This window comes from Perca fluviatilis, chromosome 7, assembly GCF_010015445.1.
Source record: "Perca fluviatilis chromosome 7, GENO_Pfluv_1.0, whole genome shotgun sequence".
NCBI lineage: Eukaryota > Metazoa > Chordata > Actinopteri > Perciformes > Percidae > Perca > Perca fluviatilis.
Genome location: NC_053118.1, coordinates 28,354,410 through 28,379,525, shown reverse-complemented (window position 1 = coordinate 28,379,525; position 25,116 = coordinate 28,354,410). Strand labels below are relative to the sequence as shown.

The following is a 25,116-nucleotide window of genomic DNA, read 5'->3' as shown; positions in this document are numbered from 1 at the left end:
GGGACTCGAGATGAGAGAAGGAGTGAAAAGGAAGGGAGTGCCTCTTGAGCTGCAAACACAAACAGGAAGGCATAGGAAGGGATGAGAGCAGCTAAGTGCGAGGAGAGTTTGATGAATACAAATGAGAACAATACCTTTATTTAAAAAAATCTATTTTTTATTTATGCAAAATTATTAAGTAGTATGAGAACAAAAAAAATTTGAAGATAGGAACTTGAACAAGCTGCTTCGGACAAGCAAGCAGACAGTACTGTAAGCCCGATATCTCTTCGTCTTAAGAAGCATTTTGGAAATCTTGAGTGACACAAACTACTGTCCATTTTACATCCTCACATCTATCGAGCAAGTCCATCTCTTGCAATATTAATTCAATAAACATGGATAAAATCAAACCACAAACTCAGATTTATTAAACTTAAACACACAGAAATCCATCACTTTTTCCACTTGGGCATTTTCTTAAAATAAAAGGAGAAAGACAAACAGTCTTTCAGTATTCATTTTTGATTTGTAGAATTTAGTTGTCCGGATTTTTTGCAGTTGGTGGCTCCAGCCTTAAATAAATTACACTTTTCACCTGACTTTGGGCTGGTCTCATACTGGTCTGTCTGCTTACATAAGTCAGAGCCTTATCAGTGCCGCTGGCACTCAGGACAGGGTGATAACTCATTTCCAGACAGGGCCTAAGGGTAGCCGAGGTGAGTAGCAGCGAACTGCAGCACAGGAACCAAGAAATTGAAACGAGACCTGAATCAGACCTGAGTGTGTACTTAGTTCATAAAGTGAGCAGCACACTGATGATGAAGATGTTTCTTTCTGGCCAAGCTAGAACTAACAAAAAGATCATATTAAACTAAACCTTATCCTAACATTGACCTAAATAGACTTCATTTAAAAAACAACAACATTTTTTTCCCATCTTGGCTGAAAGGTGAGAACATCTCTGTTGAAAACACCTGAGGACTGAAAACATTTCACCAATAGCAAGTATAAAATCAGTGTAAAGGTATTAATGAAATACAATCGGTTTATTGCTTTAATGTAAGTGAAGCTGTGAATCTGAAAAGGTAAGAAGAAGAATCGGTCAGGATATGAGGTGGTAGTGGGTCTGTGCACACCTTTGCATGTTCATATAGTTCAGGGGACGACCGAGTAGGGTTGGTAGGGCAGTATCTTTTGTCGTTCATTGATTGCATAAATCCATGCGGGTTTGACAAAGTTCAGATTGCCGTTCTCCATCAGCGCCTGTGATCGAAGTGAGAGTGAAAGCGAAAGGAACAGAGAGGTCAGGAAGTCTTCTTGTTTCATTACAAATGCACAGATGGGAAGAGGTATAAAGCCTTTGAAAAACTGAAAGCTCCAATTGTATAACTAAAGCTGCAAATTCAGATGCGAACAAGGCCCTCAAATGGCTGAAAACCAATTCTGACCCACAATTTCAAACCGATTAAAAAGCCACTTGGTCCCAACACTGATGTATTTTCACTGGCTAAAATACTCCCAATTTGCCTAAAGGCTTTTTATTTGATTATACCTTGCAAAACGACTGCTTTATCAGTAAGTAAGGGACTTCTTAGCCATTTTCTTTTAAGCAGTAACTGCTTAAATTGTTTCAGCTGTGATTTTCAGCTGTGAAGTTTGTATAATTTGAGCATTACATTTCCCAAAGCAATTACTTTCACAAAATATTGTCTGTGGAAGCGATATTAAAATGATTCATGCGCACATGCTCAAATGCACATTAACAGAAATGTACAATGTTCTTAAGCTTGTGGTTAGATATCATGTTTGTGGAAAAAGAAGCAAGGACTCAACTCACGTCTTCAAAGGAGTCGTGCCACCCTTCACTGGTCACCACAAACTGCACCTTCTCGGTCATGTAGTCTTCAATCAGTCTGGAGCAAAGACGGTACTCTTTTACACAAACATGTACTGCAGAGATGTTCACAGCTTATTCCTCTGACCAATTAAAATCTCTCACCCATTAAAGGCAACGATGTATCTCAGCAGAAGGCGCCTCTCGTTGTTAGGGAATTTACCGTAGAGGAAGAAATGCTTTCCTTTCAGGAAGTCTGAAAGAAATGAGAACATGGGAAGAGAAAGGAGCAGAAGAGTGCATCTGATGACTACACAATATGTAGGAGGAGTAATTATAGGTGCACTTTATAAAAGGGAAGAAAGGAGCAAAACGCCAAAGAAAACAGAGAAAAACAATACAAACTTTGACGTTTGTGTGTTGAGTTCCTGAAAGGCAGAAAGCCATCCAATTGCTTTCTGTCAGTGTTTGCAATGTCGGACGAGTGTTCCTGTGATGGGAACAGGAACAGACAAAAGAGACAGGAGGACACGGAGACCAGAACAAAGAGAGACATACCTGGTAGTTCAGGGATGGGGTGATCCTCTTCAGCCTCGGCGTCTGTGTTTTCATCTGTCGACCCCCCATATGGATCCTCCTGTTTCACCACCTTCCCTCCTGCTGCTGCTTTCTTCTGTCTGCTCTCGTTCTCCACCCTATTACAAGGACAGGATAAGGACCTGTTGTATCTTTGATGCTACATGTTCCCATGTCAGCCTCTCAAAAAGAAGAAACCTCTCTCTCTCTCTTTCTGTGACCACCTGACAAATGTAAGTCGCTCTCCTCGTAGCTTTATTTTAGTCTCCACTAACTCCTGCGGGAAGTATCTGGCTCTTCAACGGCTAAATGCTCCACTATGTTCACCAGCTAGTCTCAAACTTCTGCCGTTTGGTGATAGCCGGTTAGCATACAGTGAGATTTCAGAGCTTTTTTGCTGGGAAACAATGCTGATTAGAGCCGTGAGAGTGAGCCAGAACAGTAAAGCTGCAGCTCGTGAAACCAAAACAATGAGCTAAAAGATGGTAAAATGCTCCGTACAACTGAGAGCGCAAAGTCAGATAATAATCCTCTATGGGTTTGAGTAGCTTTAAGTAAAAGCACAAAACAATATTTCTGAAAGAGTTTTGTGAGTAAACAGTCCAGGAGTACGACCCCCTAACCAACCAATCCCTCTGCAATTTAATCAGGATTTCAAAGGTTGTCTTTTTATTTTAAATCAGGGGGCTTTTTTAAACATCACCCTCTGAGGGAAACCTACATGGCTTAACTGCAGCCCACTAATCCTAACTCACTCTGTGATTATTGTGCGATTGTGAATCAAAAGTCGGCTCAAGTCAGAGTGGAATTACAGATTTTAGAATTAACTGATGGTTGTGTTACTTATGGAGCAACAAGAGAGCAGAAATCAAGTCGACCTTTAATTACACGGGAGAACAAACTCGTCTACATCAATATTGCAAACGGCCTCATTGCCATTACTTGTTTTGTTTACCTCTGCAGCTCGTCCTCCGTGTCCACTGCAGACTCATCATCACCGTCTCCTGTGAAATCATCATCACACAATCAGAAAAGGTTTTATTGCCACAGTAGGTGACACCTACGTGGGATTTGCCTGGGTGAATGGTGAATACATACACAAGCAAACAGTGTTTGTTAATATCATACCTGCAAACTCAGAACGGCTGAAAAAGGTGACCTTGGATGACATTTTCCCATTCAAAACGTTGATTTTTGCCGAAAAGCGACTAGTTTGCAGGTATGTAATATGGTACAATTAACCTAAAAAGCTGACATGTCTTTTTTTAACGCTAGAAATAGGCCTTGCGGGAAATTATGTGTGATAAGTTTCATATATTTAATAGGGGTGGGAATCTCTTGGCACCTCACTATTCGATTCAGAGGCCAACGATTTGAATCTAAAAACAATTATCGATGCAACAATTTTGTTATGTACATTTCCATGCGTGATTTAAAAAAATATACATATAAATCTGAGTTTGCTACTCAGAGTTTGCTAATCACTTCCTAGACAAAGCTAAGAGTTTGACATATATTTGTCACACACGTTTTAATGAAATGTTTTGTCTACTGAGGTTTTTATTTTGTAGTCATTCCGTGCTTAAGCCTTAAACATGCTTCTCTCCCAGTAATCTTCCATGTCGGAGGCTCAGTCATGTTTAAAGGTGGAGAACTGGCTTCTTACAACATGAAACATGAGGTGGTCAGATGTAATGTGATAAAGTAGATTAACAGCCTATATGTGTTTTGCCTAATTATTTTATGTATGTCTTATTAGATCATGTGTATATATACAAAATTTTATTTTATTTTCCTTTTGGCCATTTTTGTGTTTTGTTTTTTTCCTGCACTTTTGCCTAAACTCTAAGTTGTTGTCTATTATCCCATCCTCTTTCAGTCACTCTGTTTTCTGATTTGTACTTGTCTGGAGACGGTAACTTAAATAAAAATCAACATAAAAAAAGAAAAAGCTTTGAATCGTTCTAGAGAGAATCGCGATGCATCTAACAACTGATTATTTTTCCTACCTCTAATATTTAAAGTTAATCTTAACACAAGGTCCGTGTAACTTTAAATTACCATTCCTGCAGTCTGGCCCTAATCTTAAAACTAATTAACTATGATAATCAAATGTAAACCAATTAAATCTGCATTATATAGTTCTTTGTCCTTTTTAAAAAGGAAAAAAAAACCTCTTTGAAAGAGGTCAAACTTGCTATCATGTTTTCTACAAAATACATGGATATATAGAAAGAGAAAAAGGCCAGGTGTAATTTCCATGATGCAAACATGTCAGCAGTTCAAAGGATGTAGCCTCGTTGGCAACACTTTCCATTAACATACATGCGTGCTGTTGAGGGGGAAAAGACAAGCAGGTTAAATAGCCGTCTCCGTGTGCGTTTGGTGGGTCAGTGTTTGTTGTGTCGCCTCACTTATACACCAGCACTTCTCACTACTTCTGGCCTTGCATTAACATAGAAATGAGAATCATGCACAAGTCCCTTCACAGTGATTGCATCTTGCATTCATGCATGCTCCATCTTGAACAGAATCTACAGTATGTATGTTGTTCTTGTCCTTTTCACCGTTGGCGTTGTCAACTCATCCATTTCCAAGAGCTTCATCAATCCCTGGACCCTTTTCATTGTCCCGTAGCCCCTCTCAATGTTTTCAGTCCTCTTCAGATCGAGTGCTGCCCTCTCTGTCTACTTAGTTAGGATGAATCACTTCCCATGAGTCACAGCCACTCACAATTCATTGAAAATGTAAGCAAGGGTTGTGGCTGTGACCCTTACGGTTTGTTGCTATCTTCTCTGTGACTGAAAAATGGCATTTTCCTGCATTCTGATTCATTGCCGTTTATTTGTGGTTAGTGAACCTGAGGTAATGTGGAGGTAAAGGCCGGAATTCCAGACGCAAGCACAAAAGGAATTAATAAAAACAATACAGTGAAATATGCAATATGGAAGGGCTTGAGCTCGAGTCGGACAGGCAAAACACTCCGCTTCGGGCGGTTCCGGAGCGGTATGACGCTTTCCGGACGGTGGCATTTTGGGGTTAGGCAGTGGCCTCATCTAGGATTCTAGTGGCCTGAGGTCAGAAGCTCCTCCTGAGCCTCTCAGTACTGCCTGGTGTATCTGGTACCTTCTTCCCGACCTCAACAGGGAGAAAAGGCCGTTACCCCAGGTGGTTTTGATTTTTTATAATTCTCCTAGCACTTTTCTTGCAGCTCCTGAACACAAAGTGCAGCTGGGGCAGATGGTAATGCAAGTATCGCACGACTATATTGTTAAACTGATAAAGATCATCATGTGGAAATTATGTATGAATTTGTACTTTTAGTTTCCTCCCCTTTCTACCTGTCTTTTTGGGACTGGACTTTTTTTTTGTTCGTACAGAGTGAACCTTTGCATTATACATAACCCAAAGTGTTTAAGTTCAACTTATGTGCACTGAAAAAAATAAGCTGGCCCACATCCTTTTTTTAACCTTCAACAGACAAAAGATTTTACTTACTTTGTGAACATTTTCTTACTACTACAACTGTATCCGAACTCTAAGTGCCTCTTTAATCTTTGCTTTCATTCTTCCACTCCTCCATTTTACCTTTTCAACGGGCCGACTGCCCGCTTCTTCCCCTATCATTACACCCTGTCAGTCTGCCTGTCTCAGATTAACTTTGGCTATAAATCAATTAAAAAACCCAATTTAAGTCTGTGTATGGCTGTCATCTTGTAGCCACTTTCAGAACAGTAATGTGCTTTCTCTTTTAGCCCAACAGCAGTTTCTGTAGTACGCAAAGAAATAAAGAGTGGGGAGTCATTGAAGTGGCAATGCTGATGCTGACTGAATCTTAAATGAAGCATCGGGTAAAGCTCAGTTACATTTTTTCCACAGCAGCACTTTCTATTAAAGCAGTTTGATTCAAACCTGGTTCATCCACATCAGTGGAGCCGGCATACTCATCATCTTCAGTCTTCTTCTCGGGCGTCTTTTTGGGGGTCACTTGTCTCTCCTGCTTCGGTGGAGTCTGCAACAACAGCATGGACAGAGCGTTAAAACAGACTGACTATTACCAACTGGAAAAAGATTACTCATTAGATCATTTTGTATTAGGGGCGTTGAAAATGATCATTGCATCGATGCATCGCGACGCGGACATGGACGATTCTGCATCGATGCAGTGACAGACCATAATGGATTATTGCCTGATGAGGTTACTTGTTGATTTTCCGGTCGTTGCTTTTTTTGTTTTTGCCCTTTGTCTGCTGTGTTCAGACTCCGCTACATTCAGGAAGTGTCTTTTTTAAAGCAGATACAATAAAAAGGGGAGTTCATACATATATACCTGACTGCTTGTAGCAATTTATATTAATATTGAGGAGGTGACGCATCGTGATATCGGATCGATTCCAATCGCTGACAGGATAATCGCAATCAAATTGAATCGTGAGAGTGAAGATTCACACCCCTATTTTGTATAGGCTCACTTAAAAAACAAATTTACCTTTGTGTTGATTTCCTCTTCACTCTGGTCGTCCCCTTCCATTTCGCTCTCCGAGCTCGACTCTGCTCCATCCATCAAATACCTGGAGGAAGACAAAGGAGGGGTGAACAAAATGTGTCAAGATGATTAAAGGCCAGAGGGAAGAGAATGCCATCACAATATAGCTTGCTACCAATCAGCTTTACTTGTACAATGTTTCAAACCGCAGTGGGCCATTGTCAGGCAAAAGCAGGTACCCTCTTTCAGTCCTGATGCCTAAAACATTACCAATGCCTTCATATAAAATAGTTTGAAGTTTGCCTGCTGGGATACAAGTCTGACCTACTGCAGGAGGAGGGGAGAAAAGTAAAACACTTTCAAACCGACGTAAGGACAACCAAGTCATAAATCATGCTTGGACCCAGTATTCCCCAACACCTTTTCCTTATTTCACAGTCTCCCTCCATTAAGAGTAGCTCCTCAAAAAGAACGCTACGATGGGCTGCAGTAACAGGACTTCATTATATAACAGGACACCAGTAATGACTCCAAGTCATCATCAGAAGCTGTCAGCAAATTGAAACCATATAGTCAAGAGACTTAATGCTACATTGCTGCCTATTCAAGCCCTTCTTGAAAGGTGCACCATTGGTGGGACAGGAAGAGTTTTATATTGAGAGACCACTGCTAGCAGGAGGAAGAGGGTCGAGGAACAATAGAAATCGTATTGAGTACACACTTCTGAGTGATCTGATGGACAAAAACAGAATAAAGGTATATCTTGGTAGGGAATCAAGACTTCATTTTCATGTTGCACGTATCTTCAAACCCCCCAAGTTCTCTCACACTACATCGCTCCTCCGCTCTGTTCACTGGCTACCAGTTGCTGTCCGCATCCGCTTCAAGACACTAGTACTTGCATACAGGGCCACGAACGGATCAGCCCCAGCTTACTCGTGAGCATTATATGAACAGTATTGTAGTGCAGAAAGTAGTGTGTTGCCATAAAAATGGTGGGAAAAAGGCAATTAACAATGGAAGAGAGACAGGCCATCATAACACTTAAGAATGTTGGTCTTTCCTACAGAGAAATTGCGAAGAAAGTCAAGGTGTCAGTGAGTACAGTATTCTTCACCATCAAAAGGCACTTAGAAACTGGGGGAAACTCTGACAGGAAGAGGTCTGGCAGACCCAAAGCCACAACAGAATCAGAAGACAAGTTTCTGAGAGTCAACAGCTAGCGTGGTAGGCGGCTCACAGGACAACAGCTTCAAGCACAGCTTAATAGTGGTCGTAATAAGCAAGTCTCAGTTTCAACTGTAAAGAGAAGACTTCGAGCTGCAGGTTTGATAGGTCAAGTTGCAGTAAGAAAGCCATTGCTAAGACGTCAGAATAAGAAAAAGAGGCTTGCCTGGGCCAAGAAACATCGTCAATGGACTACTGAAGACTGGAAAAAGGTGCTATGGACTGATTTGAAATCTTCGGTTCATCACAAAGGATTTTTGTACGCCGTCGAGTAGGTGAAAGGATGGTTCCTCAGTGTGTGACATCAACTGTCAAACATGGAGGAGGAAGCGTGATGGTCTGGGGCTGTTTTTCTGGATCCACGGTCGGTGATTTGTACAGAGGGAAAGGCACCCTGAACCAAAACGGCTACCACAGCATTTTGCAGCGCCTTGCAGTACCCTCTGGGCGTTTCGCTGGTGTGTCGGGGTTCATCCTACAGCAAGATAATGACCCAAAACATAAGTCCAAGCTATGCCAGAACTACCTTAGCAAAAAAGAACAAGATGGTAAGCTTAAAAACATGGAGTGGCCAGCACAGTCACCAGACTTAAACCCCATTGAGCTGGTTTGGGATGAACTGGACAGAAAAGTGAAAGCAAAGAAACCTACAAGTGCCACACATTTATGGGAACTTCTGCAACCGAGTTGGGAAGAACTTTCTGAAGAATTTTGATTTCCATTGTAGAAAGAATGCCACGAGTGTGTTCAGCTGTTATATCTGCCAAAGGGGGCTACTTTGATGAGTCAAAAATTTTGAATACATTTTGGTTTATAAATTGATTCCATGATTTTCTTTAACTTAAATTGTTCATTTGTTCTATTCTTTCATTTCAGAGTACAATAAGACACTGAACTGCATGAATTTCAATAAAAACCTGGAAAAATTGGGGTGTTATATATATACATACACACCTAAAGGATTATTAGGAACACCCTACTAATACCGCGTTTGACCCCCTTTCGCCTTCAGAACTGCCTTAATTCTTCGTGGTTTTGACTCAATAAGGTGCTGGAAGCATTCTTTAGAAATGTTGGCCCATATTGATAGGATAGCATCCTGCAGTTGATGGAGATTTGTGGGATGCACATCCAGGGCACGAAGCTCTCGTTCCACCACATCCCAAAGCTGTTCTCTTGGGTTGAAATCTGGTGACTGTGGGGGCCATTTTAGTACGGTGAACGCATTGTCATGTTCAAGAAACCAATTTGAAATGATTTGACCTTTGTGACATGGTGCATTATCCTGCTGGTCATAAAAGGATGGACATAGTCAAAAACAATGCTCAGGTAGGCTGTGGCATTTAAACAATGCCCAATTGGTACTAAGGGGCCTAAAGTGTGCCAAGAAAACATCCCCCACACCATTACACCACCACCAGCCTGCCCAGTGGTAACAAGGCATGACGGATCCATGTTCTCTTTTTGTTTATGCCAAATTCTGACTCTACCATCTGAATGTCTCAACACAAACCGAGAGTCATCAGACCAGGCAACATTTTTACAGTCTTCAACTGTCCAATTTTGGTGAGCTCGTGCAAATTGTAGCCTCATTTTCCTATTTTCAGTGGAGATGAGTGGTACCCGGTGGGGTCTTCTGCTGGTGTAGCCCATCCGCCTCAAGGTTGTGCGTGTTGTGGCTTCACAAATGCTTTGCTGCATACCTCGGTTGTAACGAGTGGTTATTTGAGTCAAAGTTGATCTATCAGCTGGACTCAGTCGGCCCATTCTCCTCTGACCTCTAGCATCAACAACGCATTTTCGCCCAGAGGACTGCAGCATACTGGATGTTTTTACTTTTTCAGACCATTCTTTGTAAACCCTACAAATGGCTGTGCATGAAAATCCCAGTAACTGAGCAGATTGGGAAATACTCAAACCTGCCCATCTGGCACCAACAACCATGCCACGCTTAAAGTTGCTTAGATCACCTTTCTTTCCCATTTTGACATTCAGTTTGGAGTTCAGGAGATTGTCTAGACCTGGACCAAACCCCTAAATGCATTTAAGCAGCTGTCATGTGATTGGTTGATTAGATAATTGCATTAACAAGAAATCTTACAGGTGTTCATAATAATCTTTAAGGTGAGTGTATATCTATCTATCTTAAAGCTGCACTTTAATATGGCTCTTTGTAGTTTAACTTATTTAAAGCTAATGCACTTGCACTTACTACTTGTTGTCTGGAGTTTGCACCCTCAAGGTTGAAAGCACTTAATTGGAAGTCGCTTTGGATAAAAGCGTCAGCTAAATGACATAATGTAATGGAAAGACCACAACGTCAGCCACCAACTTTAGACTGTGACTTTGAGTGGGCCGTTCAGAACAGTGTCGTATTGACCATAGTAAAGGGCAATGTAGGACCTTGAGTGGAAAATCTAGTGAAGCTTTACTTCATTACTTACTGTATATTATTAATGCTCCATGTGACTTCAAGTTCTGCTTGATGAAAACATATGCACTTGCTGAATCTATAAACCAGAAAGCATTCAGATGTACGCCGGGGTACCACTGCCTTGGCTGCACAATCATTAAAAAGTTATTTTAATAATAAAACCTCTTTATTTGCATCTAAATACAAATCTTCTAAATGTGTGAGAGGGTTCAATGAGGTGATGTGACATTTCTCCGCGCCCTCTCCATATATTCCCTCAAGCCACTGTAAAGTCACCTGGACATTAGCAGCTTGAAAGTGAAAGAGTCAAAATACCACCATTGAGGTGTAATTATTTCCGCTGACACTGTAGGGAGACAGTTACTGACCTATGCTTACTTGTTTCATAAAACTCAGTGGCCAGGAAATTGGAAAAAGAAAAAGGACACTGTGGGCAAGGGAAGTAATGCTGAATCTGTTGCTTATGCCGATAAGTGTTGTTACCTCAAAAGCAGACCAACAAGCTCGATCTGCTCTGTTTACAGAGAACTGGAGACACAATGTTGTTTATTAGAGAGGGTAAAAACCAAGTTATACTAGAGCTGAAATGCTTTTGATAATTTTTTTAAGCAAGAAAACAACAACGGCCTTCAGCCTCTCAGCTCATCAAATATATGTTCTGTTTACTGCTGCTGATGACCTGAGAGGTTGAAATGCACTCATCGAGAGCTGAAACAGTTAAATTGAGTAATGGATTAACAGAGAGTTAATCGCAACAATTTGAAAGATTTTGGCTCTGTACACTTCAGGATGCAGTGAACGTTTTCAGGAAAGAACATTTAGGTGAGGTGTATGTGTGTGGTTGTGCTGATATTTTCCAATTCCTCTTGTGTTGTTGCAACAGAGCTTTGGTTTTAATGAGAAATTGCTTTAATTATTCAGCTCTATTGTGATGGGATGTTGTAGAGCTACTTGAGTGTTTTCTGCCCTCTTCTCTTTCCGTCCATTTCTGGATCCTCACTGATTGGATAATGACTATGGAGATTGCATTTCTGGAGTGCTCAGCTGATGTCACAATCTCTTTTTATATATACACTACAGAGAACGGATGGCGGGAGCAGAAGCTCTGCATTTGCCTCCAGATGCTCAGTTAGAAAGTGTTTGTGTGCATGATGGAGCAACAGTTTGAGAGTGTGCGTATTTGTTTGGGCACTTATCATCAAAGTAAGTGGTCCCTTTAATTACCCATAGCAGATGCAGCCTTTAAATAAAAGATACATCATCATCAAAGCTGCACACTCCTAGCGCTGCACAATAGCGGTGCTGGGCAGGGGAATGGATTATTCTGACAACAAGAGACGGGGGAGCAAAGGGGTGAGGGATGGGTTGAGGGATCTTCGACACAATCCGAAATTGACTGAGAAAGGCGAGCGTGGGGCAGAATGACGAGACAGGGAGCTTCTCATTTCAATGCACTTACAGACAGACAATCTTGTAAAATAAGTAGTTGAAAGTAATTATCAGAGTTCATAAAACCACAGCGTTGTGTGCCATCGCCCTTCAAAAGTTTTTTTTTTTTTAAAGCTTTACACAATACTCTCTCAGACTCTTGGCTCATATGCACACATTGGCTGTCCAGAATAATCCAATCAAAATGTAACTCTGATCGCTTTCATTTTCTTTGCTTTAAAGACGGACATTAGTAAAAAATTGATTTCTGCGCACCCCGTCTCAACGCCAGATGTATCCTGCTGGAACTAAATGACAATAATGTCTTTGAAATGACAGTCACATCCAAGTAAGTAATTATAGCCAAAAGGAAGCCACACTGCTGCAACCTGACGATCTCTTTTGTTATAGATTAATCTGTCAATTGCATATTTGATTATTTGGTCTATAAAACCAAAAACAATTCTAATTGCTTGTTTCGTCCAAAACACAAATATAATCTATAAACTATCATATGAGATGAAGAAAAGCAGAAAATCCTCACATCTGAGAAGCTGGAATCAGCGAATGTTTGCTGATTCCAGCTTAGAGAATTATGAAAAATCAATTGACTCTCAATATAGTTGCCAATAAATGTTCTGTTGATCAACTAATCAACCAATCACTTCAGCTATAAACTGAAATGCTTCAAGCCAACATTGAGCCCCTTTCCGATACATGCATTTCATTCTGAAAATGATTGTTTTCTTGTAAAAGTCAAATCATTTTTAAACAGCATAACGGTTTTAAAAGCACAGAGAACCAAAATAAAAAAGGGATTGGACTGTGGCACTTTTATATTGGGCTCTTAGAAGTTAGCACCGCCAGCCCCTCTACACTACAGTATTCTATCAACAAATACGGGCAGAGCTAAAGCTGACCGATCAGAAAGATAGGATATGATAAGAGTTTCCACTTGGTCGGTCACATAAAATCCATCCATCCTCTGTAATTACAACTCAGCAGCACCCCCCAAAAAAAGCCATACTTCTGTAGGTTGACGAGCTATAGTTAAATTTAATGATATCACCTAGGGCTCTAGGAAAATGTGATGGACATGTGTTTTCTGAGGTTTTATAGATGGTTAATCTAGAAAATTGGCAGACTCATCAATGATGAAAATAACCGATATTTGCAGCCCTAATGTGGCTTATCAAAATAAAACGGCTAAAGAAGGCATGTAGTAAAACTGGTATACGTGCTGTAGAAGCTAGCACTTTTCCTGATTCCATGTTTGAAAATTGCTTAAGAACAAAATAAATGGCTGAAGGCAGGACTTTCTTTTATTAGAGCCGATCCTTTGACAGCTAATTCCATATCTATCACAACACTAGTTCTGCATTTTGCTAACCCTACATTTGAATGCAACAGAAGCCAGAGACTAACGAGTTCAGTAACCTTGGATAACACAGCAGTGTGGAGGCCCGCCCAGCAATTGATTCATCTTCAAGCCAGGCACAGTCATAACAGAAGCAGCAAGGATGAAGGATTTCCTTAAATGGCAAGGCAAAGCTTCATACAGTGGAACACGAATACAGAACTATTCCAATTAATTTGGACCTTCCATTGCCCAAGAAGAGTATATCTGCTCTACATTATTCAGTATACAGATTCATGTGGAGCGATGAGAGAAGATGTTGTGAAAGCTCCCCCTGTAATGAGGCAGATAATTAGAGAGCTGCTGGAGCTGGCTGGGTTGAATTTGTGATCACAGCAGGCATCAGCTGCTCAAGGTTACAATGTTCTCTGTAGCAAGTGGGCAGCACTGCTGTGAGGGGTGTATTTTTGGACGCTTCAATCAGTTTTAGTGCTGTGCGCAGATTTTACGATGTAGATGTACAACTGTGGCTTAAGAGAAAGTATTAATCAGATGTAGAGTCATATGTTGGACATGTTGGATGCTCCACGCTAAGAGCAGGCTGTCACTCTACGGAAGCGCCCTTTAACCAGACACTGACACCTTAACCACAGCTGTCCCTGTGGCCAAAACTGAGCTCAGGCATTTCTACAGGTCTGAATCTCCATGCAAGAATCATTACAGCTTCACTTTTCTATTATCGCTATGAAGTCATCTGTTCAATAGTTTATTTTGGATTTCACCTTCTCTTACCGTTTATAGGAGATCATCTGTTTCCTCTTATGGCAGTCCATTATCCATTCTCTCCGTACGATGATGCCCCCTGCTGATTTCACCTGGCTGTACTTGGGGGTGTTAGCGAAGGCACAGCTGGAGATTAATGACACACACACACACACACACACACACACACACACACACACACACACACACACACACACACACACACACACACACACACACACACACACACACACACACACACACACACACACACACACACACACACATCACTAAAGAGAAGCTGACAAGGGCAATGGTCTGACAGAGGAGATCAAGAGGAAATCAAACTAAATTACTGAGAGTGCTAACAGGGCTGTTACATAACCATGCAATCTGTTTTTAATGCTACAAATCAAGTACAGATACAAATCTCTCATGAGAGAACATTTCTGAAACAATTACGAGGCTACTTCTGGAAAGATGTTTGCACTTTATGTGAAATAACTATTTTTTAATTAATTATTTTAATTCATTACACATCAGCAATGTTGTCATCATATATAAATGTCAAACAATTTACTATATGCCGAGTACAGCAATGAAATGTGTGATTGTTTTTATGATTTTCTCCAAAGAAACCTGTCAAAAATCAGTCTTCATTCTGTTCATTAAGTTTTAATCTTGTCGTTTGTCAACATCCTGCAATTTCACCATGTACTGTGTGTATATATATATATATATTTTTTATTTTTTTTGTGGCTTTTTGTATTCATTGCTCTTTTGCATTTGCTCTCCATGTATGTGTTAATATGATGATAAAATTAAATTTTTGCAATTTTTAGTCCATCAGACTGTGATGTGTAGACTACTATACTACTACTACAGGTATTTTAAACAAGCTCATTATTTATTTTAAATATATGTAAGAATAAAACAGACACTTGGTAGCTTCTCCGTATCAACACAAAATATCACAGTACTAAGATTTTTCTGGAGGAAAAAAACAAGTAGTGCATCTATAAATGGTCATAAATGATAAAGTAAAATGATAACGTCAGGACAGTTCAAGCATACAGTTTTGCCATACTTCCTCACTGCCTCCTGCTTGATACTTACATGAGGTGTGTGGAGTCGGGTGTCCAGTCGGGCCGGTATTTGGCTCCCATGTCCAGAGCCTTTTCCCTCAGCTCCCCTCTGAAGGGGTTTTGGAAGCCACTGAGGACAAACACGACCCCCTCCATCATCCGTTTGAATGGGACCTGCTGCACGCTAGGTTTCGGTTGTTTGGGTTTGGGTTTGGGTTCGGATTGGCTCTCCCGCTTCCTGTCAGCAGACTTCTGTCCCGGGGCAGCTGGAGAGACGATTTGCGAAAGTCAAGGAACTTTTCCAGGTGAGGAAATCATCTTCAAGATTCAGATGCTGATGTGAGTGTTACCTTTCGCGGTGCTGGGGCTTGGCGTGCTGGCTGGGCTCGGCTTGTGTTTGGGGGTCACAGCTTTGCCCTCAGGTGAGCCAGCTGGGCTTATTTTCTTCGAGGGTGGAGGGCCGGGGGAAGATTGCCGCGCTTTGCTGAACTCAAATTTCCTTTTTGCTGGTGGCTATGATGAAACAATTAATGTAAGTCACTCAAAAATTGGCACCTTTTCAGAATGAAAAAAATAATGTGCACCTGTATGTTTACAACAGGTGCGTTGGAGGAGATACTGTTGGATGACAAGTAGACTAAAGTGGACACGTACAAACTGTCCACATTTCCATTTAGTTTAATGCCAGAACATTTAATAAGCCTCACTTGAGTGTGGCAGGCAATTGTTTGTATTCGTCATGGGTGAGCCGTCTGAAATAAAATGTCCCTTAAGGATGCAAAAACAACGACTCTGCAGATTTGAAAAGTATTATAGCCTTTCTAAACAATTAAACTAGAAAATTAGAAACAGAACTGCAATTAGTAAGATATCACTTGCCCATTCTCCTGGTTTCTTTCTCAGAGTGGGCTCAGGCAGAGTTACAGTGGTGCATTTTTATTGGAGCCAGGCAGGCAATTAAACATTTCAAACAGTTTTTTCAAAAATCGATCAAAGCTACAACTTCAGCTGCTGCATACCTAACAAAATACATTGTTTTTTTTTACCAACAAGAGGAACAGAACATAATGACCAGAGCTCACACATATAGGGCCCTATCTTGCACTCAGCGCAATTGCCTTTGTACACCGACACATATATCATTCCTATTTTGCACCCCACGCACAGCGGACTTTTCCCTCCACAGATGCACGTCGGTAAATTAGGGAATGCATTTGCGCTCCAGGGGGCGGTTCAGCAAAAAGAGGAGGCGTGTTCACGCGCAAACGTTACGTGGTCCTATTTTGCAGTTTCAGAAAACAATTCCGCCACTGACCAGGAAAAACCTGGTCTAAAGTCAGTGGCGCGTTATTCAGATGCTATTTTAGGGGTGCATGCTTGGCAATAATATAGCGTGTGCACTATGCGCATACACTTCTCTCATCTACACAGACACAGCAGTTCCCATTTTTGCAAACCATACATAATTACAAAGAAAAATATTACTGAAAATGCGCTTCAGGTGTTTGGATAGGTCAGGAGGCACTTTACAGTACAGTCCTCAAAAAGTCGCAGCATTCTTTGTGGCTTGTTGTGTTTTACAGGGGAGGACTTAAGGAGACGTGATATTGAACTACGGTGGGATTGGACAGTCCGGCGGAATCTGGTCCGGGAGTGGCAATGCGTGATGCGCTCCTGATGGAGCGGGTGGACGGAGATGTAGTGGGGAGGGAGGAAGGCACAACAGGAGCAGGTGGTGCGTTTGGAGGCCCACGCTCCATGGCTGCAGCAATCCTCTCCAGACTTGAGGAGATGCGCCCGAGAGGAGCAGCAACATCGCCACCCGGACAAGACGGGCATTTATTACTTTACTGTATCTCGGACAGCTCCCGCTGGCGTGCGCCAGGCAAATCCGCCGTCATAATAGCAATCCACCATGAAACAAGCGCCCTGCTCGTAAAGGGAATGTGAGATGACGCTCTGATTGGTTATTTTCACATTACGCCCAAACCACACCTAGCTACTTCAGACCAACCCATTTTAGATTTGCGTCGGGCGCAAGACTCATTTATCCCGCCGGTATAATAGCAACAGCGCCCGAGATCCGCCCACAAAGCTACTTGCGTTTCATACTTGCGTTTCAGATCGTTAAAATAGGGCCCATAATGTGAAATATTTGCTGTACATTTTAAGAACCTGTTATACAATACTAGTTATTTTTTTATACTGAAATGTATTAATTTTTTATTTACGTCCTGGGACTTTTGGTTTGTGGTGAAGTACAGAGAGAGATAGCAAAATAATATTCATGAACATTTTCAACCCTCGAACACATACAGTACTATCACTACTACTTACAATCAACATACGGACTGTTTTGGGCAAAACAGCTGTTCAATATGTCGGGGGGGGTTTATATACGATTTTTGGTAAACCAGTGCTTGAGTTATTCCTGGACCGATATAGCCAAGTCCAAAAATAATAATTTTTTGATATGATGAAAATCTGAATATTTGAAATTGTTTCAATACTCACTATCGAAACATCTGCACCAGCTGCGCTTTCTTGCTCTCTCTTCTCTCCTACAGTTGACAAACACACCGCTGCAGTGCACACATAACCCCGCCTCCGCTCACTCAAAGTGCTGTCTTCTTGTCGCTCGTTTAATTAGCTCCGGTTGAATACAATAATTAACGGATTTTGTTACAGTGTTAGATCACTGAAGATGGCAAGTGCAGAGCTTCTTCAACTGGTTTTGGTTTGAATTCACTTCAGTTATCGGGTCCAAAGCTTGAGTTTTTAAAACACCATTTGGTTCTAAATCAAATTAACTTTCCCAGACGTGATGTGGAACTCCCAATAACTATAGATCCCATCATACAACAAGCTTTATTGCCTCTGCTTCACTTTCTCTGCGTACCTCTCAGCGTTCTTGTTGTCTTAATAAAGCAAAAAAAAAAAAAAATCTACTGCTTGTTAAGGGAACTGCTGTTGGCTGGCTGTCCTTCAGTGGAGAAAATGGAGAGGGAGTTAGATTTTTAAGTGGCACGTGCCAGTGGCATGTATTTCCGGTACTTCCGTATGCCAATTGCAATTGCGTATGAATTGACGCCGTAGCGAGTAGTATGAAAGGGCGAAAATCCATTTAGGTACATTGGTCAGGGTGGAGGATGGGTAAAACACAGGACTTTCACCCAGGAGAGCGGGGATCAAGTCCCGAGTGTGACTTTGTGTCCCACGATTGATATTTCTTTTTCACGTTTGTTGTTTTCCTAACCCTAACCCCGTTCTTCTTTTCCTAATCCCAACCGTTTCTTATTTTCCTGAACGCAAACCGCGTGTCACGTAGCCTCGCGATAAGACATAGCCTCACGATAACACGCCACGTGGCTTTAGAAAGTGCCGCGTATATTTTAACGAAATGTTACGTTCCAAGTTATATTTTAACGTTATAAGTTATATTTTACGTCTTACGGTGAAGAACATGCCACTTCCGGTGGCACATGCCAGGACATGCCACTTCGGCTGCCACATGCCACTTCAAAATCTAACTCCTACTGAGAAAATGTTTAGTACCTGTGGTGAGGCAGAGCTGGAGGAGGAAGCTTGGCCTGATGAATGGGAGCTGCCACCAGCCTGCAGGGCAGCTGCAGCGTAACTCAACCTCTCATTCTGAGGAGACACTAAAGAGAGAAAAGTGCAGAGGGCGGGAGCGGTGAGGGAACAAAGTAGCTTCATAATAAAAATGCCTTTGAAATATCTCTTCCCTCGTCTCCTGGCAGACTGAAATAGCTTAAAATGAAGGCCAATTAGTGCTCTCTTGGCGTTTTTCTGTGAATATTCAAAGTGATTCGCACTTAGTGTTACAAGGACACGGGAGAATTTAATTGGGCTTTAGCAGCTAGTGTATTTAAGTGGATTTACCTTTGAGTGAAGTACTGGACTTTGTTGCATTGTCCCGACTGAAGAAAAGACTGCCAGGCTGAAGGCTGGCAGCAGGTGAAAGAGGCTCCTCCTTCACCTTGAACTGTCCCAGCTTTGTCAGTTTCTGAGCGGAGAGAAGACAGAGAAGTTTAGTGCCTAAAGAGAAGGTAGAGGCACTGACTTTCTTTGACTATAGCAAAAATAAATTTCAACTCATCAAATTACTTCATAGTTATAAAGTTGTGTAGATCACAAAATAAAATAAGGTGCTACACACGCTGCAGTGAGATGCTGTGCCATGTTTTAAAGGGCTGGGTATCGTTAAAAAATATTCAATACCGATACCCGTACTGATACCAATACCGTGACTTTGATACCGGTTCCTAAACGATACTTTTTTTTTTTCAAATACCAATTTCATAAAACAAAAAGAAATTACACATTACGGCACAAATCTTTTTCAGCTCCTAATAGACCTTTTTCACGGCAGACATGTTGACATGTCATAGTAGAAAAAGCACAGGTGTATTCAAAACCGTTAATGATGGCTGCATTTCACTTAGGAGAGGTCCTGGTATTGTTAATGCCGACTCACTGAAATAGCTTACTGGGACACTTGATGGAACTGAGCCATCGTTAAGGTTTTTTAAGTTCAATTTCAGCTGTGCTTTTCCTACTATGACAAGTCAAAATGTCTGCCGTGAAAAAGGTCCATACGTGAGCCCAGTCTCTGAGTAACGTAGAGTTTTTCCTGCGTGCCTCTACGACGTGTAACGTTAAACAGCCAATCACCAGCATCATTAGATCTTGGCAGAAGCATGGTGCATGCCTATTGGCTCACTGACGCTGATGAGATTTACTCCTTAGATATAGAAGTTGGTTATTGAATGACGAGGCATTTTTCAATACTTTAGTGGTACAGTTGGGAAAAAAAAGGTTTTAGTCAGCCACCAATTGTGCAAGTTCTCCCACTTAAAAAGATGAGAGAGGCCCTTTTCATCAAAGGTACACTTCACCTATGAGAGACAAAATGAGAGAGAAAAATCCAGCAAATCACATTGTAGGATTTTTAATGAATTAATTGGTAAATTCCTCGGTAAAATAAGTATTTGGTCACCTACAAACAAGCAAGATTCTGGATGTCACAGACCTGTAACTTCTTCTTTAAGAGGCTCCTCTGTCCTCCACTCGTTACCTGTATTAATGGCACCTGTTTGAACTTGTTATCAGTATAAAAGATACCTGTCCACAACCTCAAACAGTCACACTCCAAACTCCACTATGGCCAAGACCAAAGAGCTGTCAAAGCACACCTGAAACACAATTGTAGACCTGCACCAGGCTGGGAAGACTGAACCTGCAATAGGTAAGCAGCTTGGTGTGAAGAAATCAACTGTGGGAGCAATCATTAGAAAATGGAAGACAAACAAGACCACTGATAATCTCCCTCGATCTGGGGATCCACGCAAGATCTCACCCCGTGGGGTCAAAAGGATCACAAGAACGGTGAGCAAAAATCCCAGAACCACACGGGGGGACCTAGTGAATGACCTGCAGAGAGCTGGGACCAAAGTAACAAAGGCTACCATCAGTAACACACTACGCCGCCAGGGACTCAAAACCTGCAGTGCCAGACGTGTCCCCCTGCTTAAGCCAATACATGTCCAGGCCCGTCTGAAGTTTGCTAGAGAGTATTTGGATGATCCAGAAGAGGATTGGGAGAATGTCATATGGTCAGATGAAACCAAAATAGAACTTTTTGGTAAAAACTCAACTCGTCGTGTTTGGAGGAGAAAGAATGCTGAGTTGCATCCAAAGAACACCATACCTACTGTGAAGCATGGGGGTGGAAACATCATGCTTTGGGGCTGTTTTTCTGCAAAGGGACCAGGATGACTGATCCATGTAAAGGAAAGAATGAATGGGGCCATGTATCGTGAGATTTTAAGTGAAAACCTCCTTCCATCAGCAAGGGCATTGAAGATGAAACGTGGCTGGGTCTTTCAGCATGACAATGATCCGAAACACACCGCCCGGGCAACGAAGGAGTGGCTTCATAAGAAGCATTTCAAGGTCCTGGAGTGGCCTAGCCAGTCTCCAGATCTCAACCCCATAGAAAATCTTTGGAGGGAGTTGAAAGTCTGTGTTGCCCAGCGACAGCCCCAAAACATCAGTGCTCTAGAGGAGATCTGCATGGAGGAATGGGCCAAAATACCAGCAACAGTGTGTGAAAACCTTGTGAAGACTTACAGAAAACGTTTGACCTCTGTCACTGCCAACAAAAAGATATGTAACAAAGTATTGAGATGAACTTTTGTTATTGACCAAATACTTATTTTACACCATAATTTGCAAATAAATTCATTAAAAATCCTACAATGTGATTTTATGGATTTTTTCTCATTTCGTCTGTTATAGTTGAAGTGTACCTATGATGAAAATTACAGGCCTCTCTCATCTTTATAAGTGGGAGAACTTGCACAATTGGTGGCTGACTAAATTTTTTTGCCCCACTGTAATTCGGACGGTGCCTAAAAAGTATTGAAGCACTGCTTATAACAGTGCAGCCGCACATTTAATCTTGCTCACAAAGACAATCTTCTTATAATACTACATTTAATGCAGACACTAACATGAATGGATAACTTGTTTACTGGTGGTCTGTCTTTCTCCAACTTGTTTTGTAAATGGTAGTAACTTAAAACCTTATTTAATAAACAATAGAACTGGGTAGTGAACCTTAATACTTCTTGGGTATTAAGTGAAATGTTTCCCATAGTGTCAAAGACTTGGTATGACAAAGTCTAAAGTGCGATTCAATGTCTCTTCAGACAAGCTGGTTTACTTGTTTTTTGGTCAGGCAGTTTTCTGATTCAGATAATAATTTTGCGAATATGGGACTATTTCACTTAGGCAAAGTTCTTGTATGAAGTCTTGTGTTGGGACAACATCCACAATTTGAAATGCTTGTCTTTCTTTGAAAAGGGTTTTGTAGAAGAAAATTTTTGTACTTTCCAAAGTGAGACATCAAAAAGTATTCAGCAACTATCAAAACCCAGCCCTTATTAAAGCATAACTCTCGCCAAAATACAACCTAGGGGTTTTTTGTGAATATACCCGAGTCAAACTTTGAGAACATTGTTTGTGTACACAGAGTTTACTAAAAACAAAGGTTTTGAACAACTCACTTAACAATATTCTCAGGTATCAAGGGAAAATATCCAAAGATAAAACCGAGGAGTTCGAGAACTTGGCATGACTTACCGGGGATGTTGTTGGAGGAGGATCATTTTTGTCAGGTGGTGAATGAAACTTAACAAAGGCCACTCCGTACGCTATGTTCTGAAGCACACACACAAAATCAAACTACATTTAATATCACAAGTATATGCTTTCACAGAAGTACCCTTTAAGCTTGATAGTTATCTTAACTGAACTACTAAACACAACATCTACATCTACAGGTGCAACCATGCAGCTTTAATACGATCCTTATGGTGCTCTGTGTGTAACGCAATCATTTGTACTGTTTGTCAAATTATGTTGCAGTGCTGTTGGTGGTGAAAGTGCTGTACAAATATTCCAAAATGCAAATGGTTTACTTTTGGATTCTGTTGATTAAGAGTTATATGGATAATACATCAATTTGCACAGTTTTTTGTATTTAAATGACTGGGCCCTTACCTTGCTGTATGGCTGGCTACACACAATTTTCACTCGGTCCCACTTCTCCTGTGCTGTGCTCTTCTGCAGCTGGTTGGGCCCAAAGAAACGCACCCGGTTCAAGTTGGTGCCGTTACGGCTCTCCGTTGGGGACATGAAGGAAGACGTAACCAAAAGAACCTCAAAGAGAGAAAGATTGACATCAAAGAATAAGAAAAAATTACAGTAGTAGAGTGATTATAATTAATTCGGAGGTGATATGCTTTGGAATTGGGTTTGGTTTGCAAGAACACCTCATAGTCCTGGTCTCTGACAGCTGAAGAATTCCCCACCAGCACCTCGATGAAAGCTGATCCTTCATTTCCAATATCAATGCTGTGCACCTGCTCCTCCTTCTCGAACTGAGAGAAAAGAAAAACAGCGCAGGTTTACAGAGCATACACAAGAACCAAAGTCAACAGACCTTAAATAATGGATGCAAGAGGTTAAACTATTTAACCAGCTCCTACTTTTTAACATGTTTTTGCCAAGGAAATATACATATATCAACACAGACTGTCCCTTAGTGATACTTGTGCTATTGTATTAGCATATACAATTTCCTTATCAAAATTTCAAAGTGCGCTCAAAGTGCTTTTAACATATTCTGTAAAATATCATAATCTATTCTTAAAGCCTCAGGCAAGAGTTGAATGGAGACAAAGATGAGCACACTATGTTATCAATATATTTTCACCCAGATTTAGTTAAAAGTTTTGCAGTAGCAGCTTTTTAAAGAAACTGGAAAGGTGCAATTTACTTCAGCCTAATCCCTTAACCTAATGCCTAACAATTCTGTCAAGTCCACAAAATTGTCTGCAAAGAAAATGCAGAAGAAGGGAATCCCAAAAGGACAATATATCAACAAAGGAAAAGTGGAAGTCAATATTTTGTTAATTGGTGACACACCACACAAATGCGCTATGTTCCACTAATCTTCTGTCGCAGACTAAAAACTCATCTGTTTAGACTGCGCCTTGGCCCATAAAATAAAATGCATTTATAAAATAAAATGTAGGCACTATTGTATCCACATGGTTGAATGCCTTCATTGTAAATCACTTTGGATGAAAGCGTCAGCGAAATATATGTAATTGCAAATTGCTTCACACTTCAGAAGTTACAGAAAGTATGACCCAACCCTTACCACTTGACAACTACAAACGGCAAGTTGGATTATAATCTTTCCTTTTCTTTGGTGGATACACGGCCAGGAAAGAAACTAGCAGGGCAATTGGGGACATTTAGAAAGATCTTGGACTGTTTTTATTCTCATGTATGTATATTTTAAATGTTTGTTGTATTTTTGAGCAATCTCTGGCAAAAGCGTTTCTTTCAGGATTAATGGTCTATTTGATCTTGATTTGGATCAAATTAGCTGGATCACCAGGTTTTAGGAGTAAACATAGGTAGACTTCACATCAGTAATGACAAAGCATGTTATGTAACCACTGCCGGGTAAAAAACTGTGGGAGTACACAGGAGGTTAAAAAGCATACCTGGGAGTACACAGGAGGTTAAAAAGCATACCTGGGAGTACACAGGAGGTTAAAAAGCATACCTGCAGAATGACTGATGTCTGTTTCTCCCCGGGTCTTGCTGCTTTCCACTTTCTGTAGGTGTCAGAGCTCAGCAGGTTGTCTGCCTTGTGAGTCTGTTTAGCATTATGACAAGAAGAGAGTGGAGGAAAGGCTCACATTTGGCTAAATAAAAAAAAAAAAAATATATATATATATATATATATATATATATATATATATATATATATATATATATATCTGTAGAGCTTGGTGTCAGGTAACGAGGGGATCACTTTCCAAATGCAATGCAAGTGACAAATGAACTTACAGGGTCCTCGGTGGTGCAAGACACGACGTGTTTGAGTTGGATTTCTGGCATGTTGTTGTTGATTCCCCACAGGCAACAGATTGATTAATTAGCCAGTGTGAAGGAAGATAAAACAAGCCGGACGCTTGCCTTGCCACTAAGCGCTATCGCAACCAGTTAACAAAACACAAATCACATAAACTGTCCTTTCAGTGGATGCAAATTCACTTTGTTGCTAGTCAGATATACCGTAAGCTAACGTGATAGCATGCTAGCAAACAATAGGCAGAAGGAACTTTTCCTGATTAGCCTGGTGATTTTAACACACCTCAAGTGCTGTCACGCACAAACCTTTGAAATTGCTATATACTTGACACATAGCCGCCTACTTTGGCATTACATTAAACATCAGAAAACATATATTAATGCTTTTAATTTTAAGATAAATGTACGTGGAGGCGAACTCATATTCCCACCAAAAGCATGATGTGCTTGGTGCTGTGACGCAATTTC

At 41.0% G+C, this 25,116-nt stretch overlaps 1 protein-coding gene across 1 annotated transcript; it reads right to left on the bottom strand.

Moving 5' to 3' along the window:
* Positions 1–382: 382 nt before the first annotated feature.
* Positions 383–25,102, bottom strand: xrcc1 (X-ray repair complementing defective repair in Chinese hamster cells 1). The gene is made up of 17 exons (XM_039806794.1): positions 24,625–25,102; positions 24,338–24,430; positions 23,031–23,138; positions 22,759–22,917; positions 22,339–22,416; positions 19,075–19,198; positions 18,727–18,833; positions 15,522–15,684; positions 15,203–15,437; positions 14,117–14,233; positions 6,882–6,963; positions 6,305–6,404; positions 3,348–3,396; positions 2,375–2,511; positions 1,982–2,072; positions 1,820–1,895; positions 383–1,245 (listed from the first exon to the last, which is right to left on the bottom strand). The coding sequence occupies exons 1-17, from the start codon at positions 24,673–24,675 to the stop codon at positions 1,138–1,140; spliced, it is 1,878 nt and encodes a 625-aa protein (XP_039662728.1). The 5' UTR covers positions 24,676–25,102; the 3' UTR covers positions 383–1,137.
* Between the last annotated feature and the right edge of the window lie 14 nt (positions 25,103–25,116).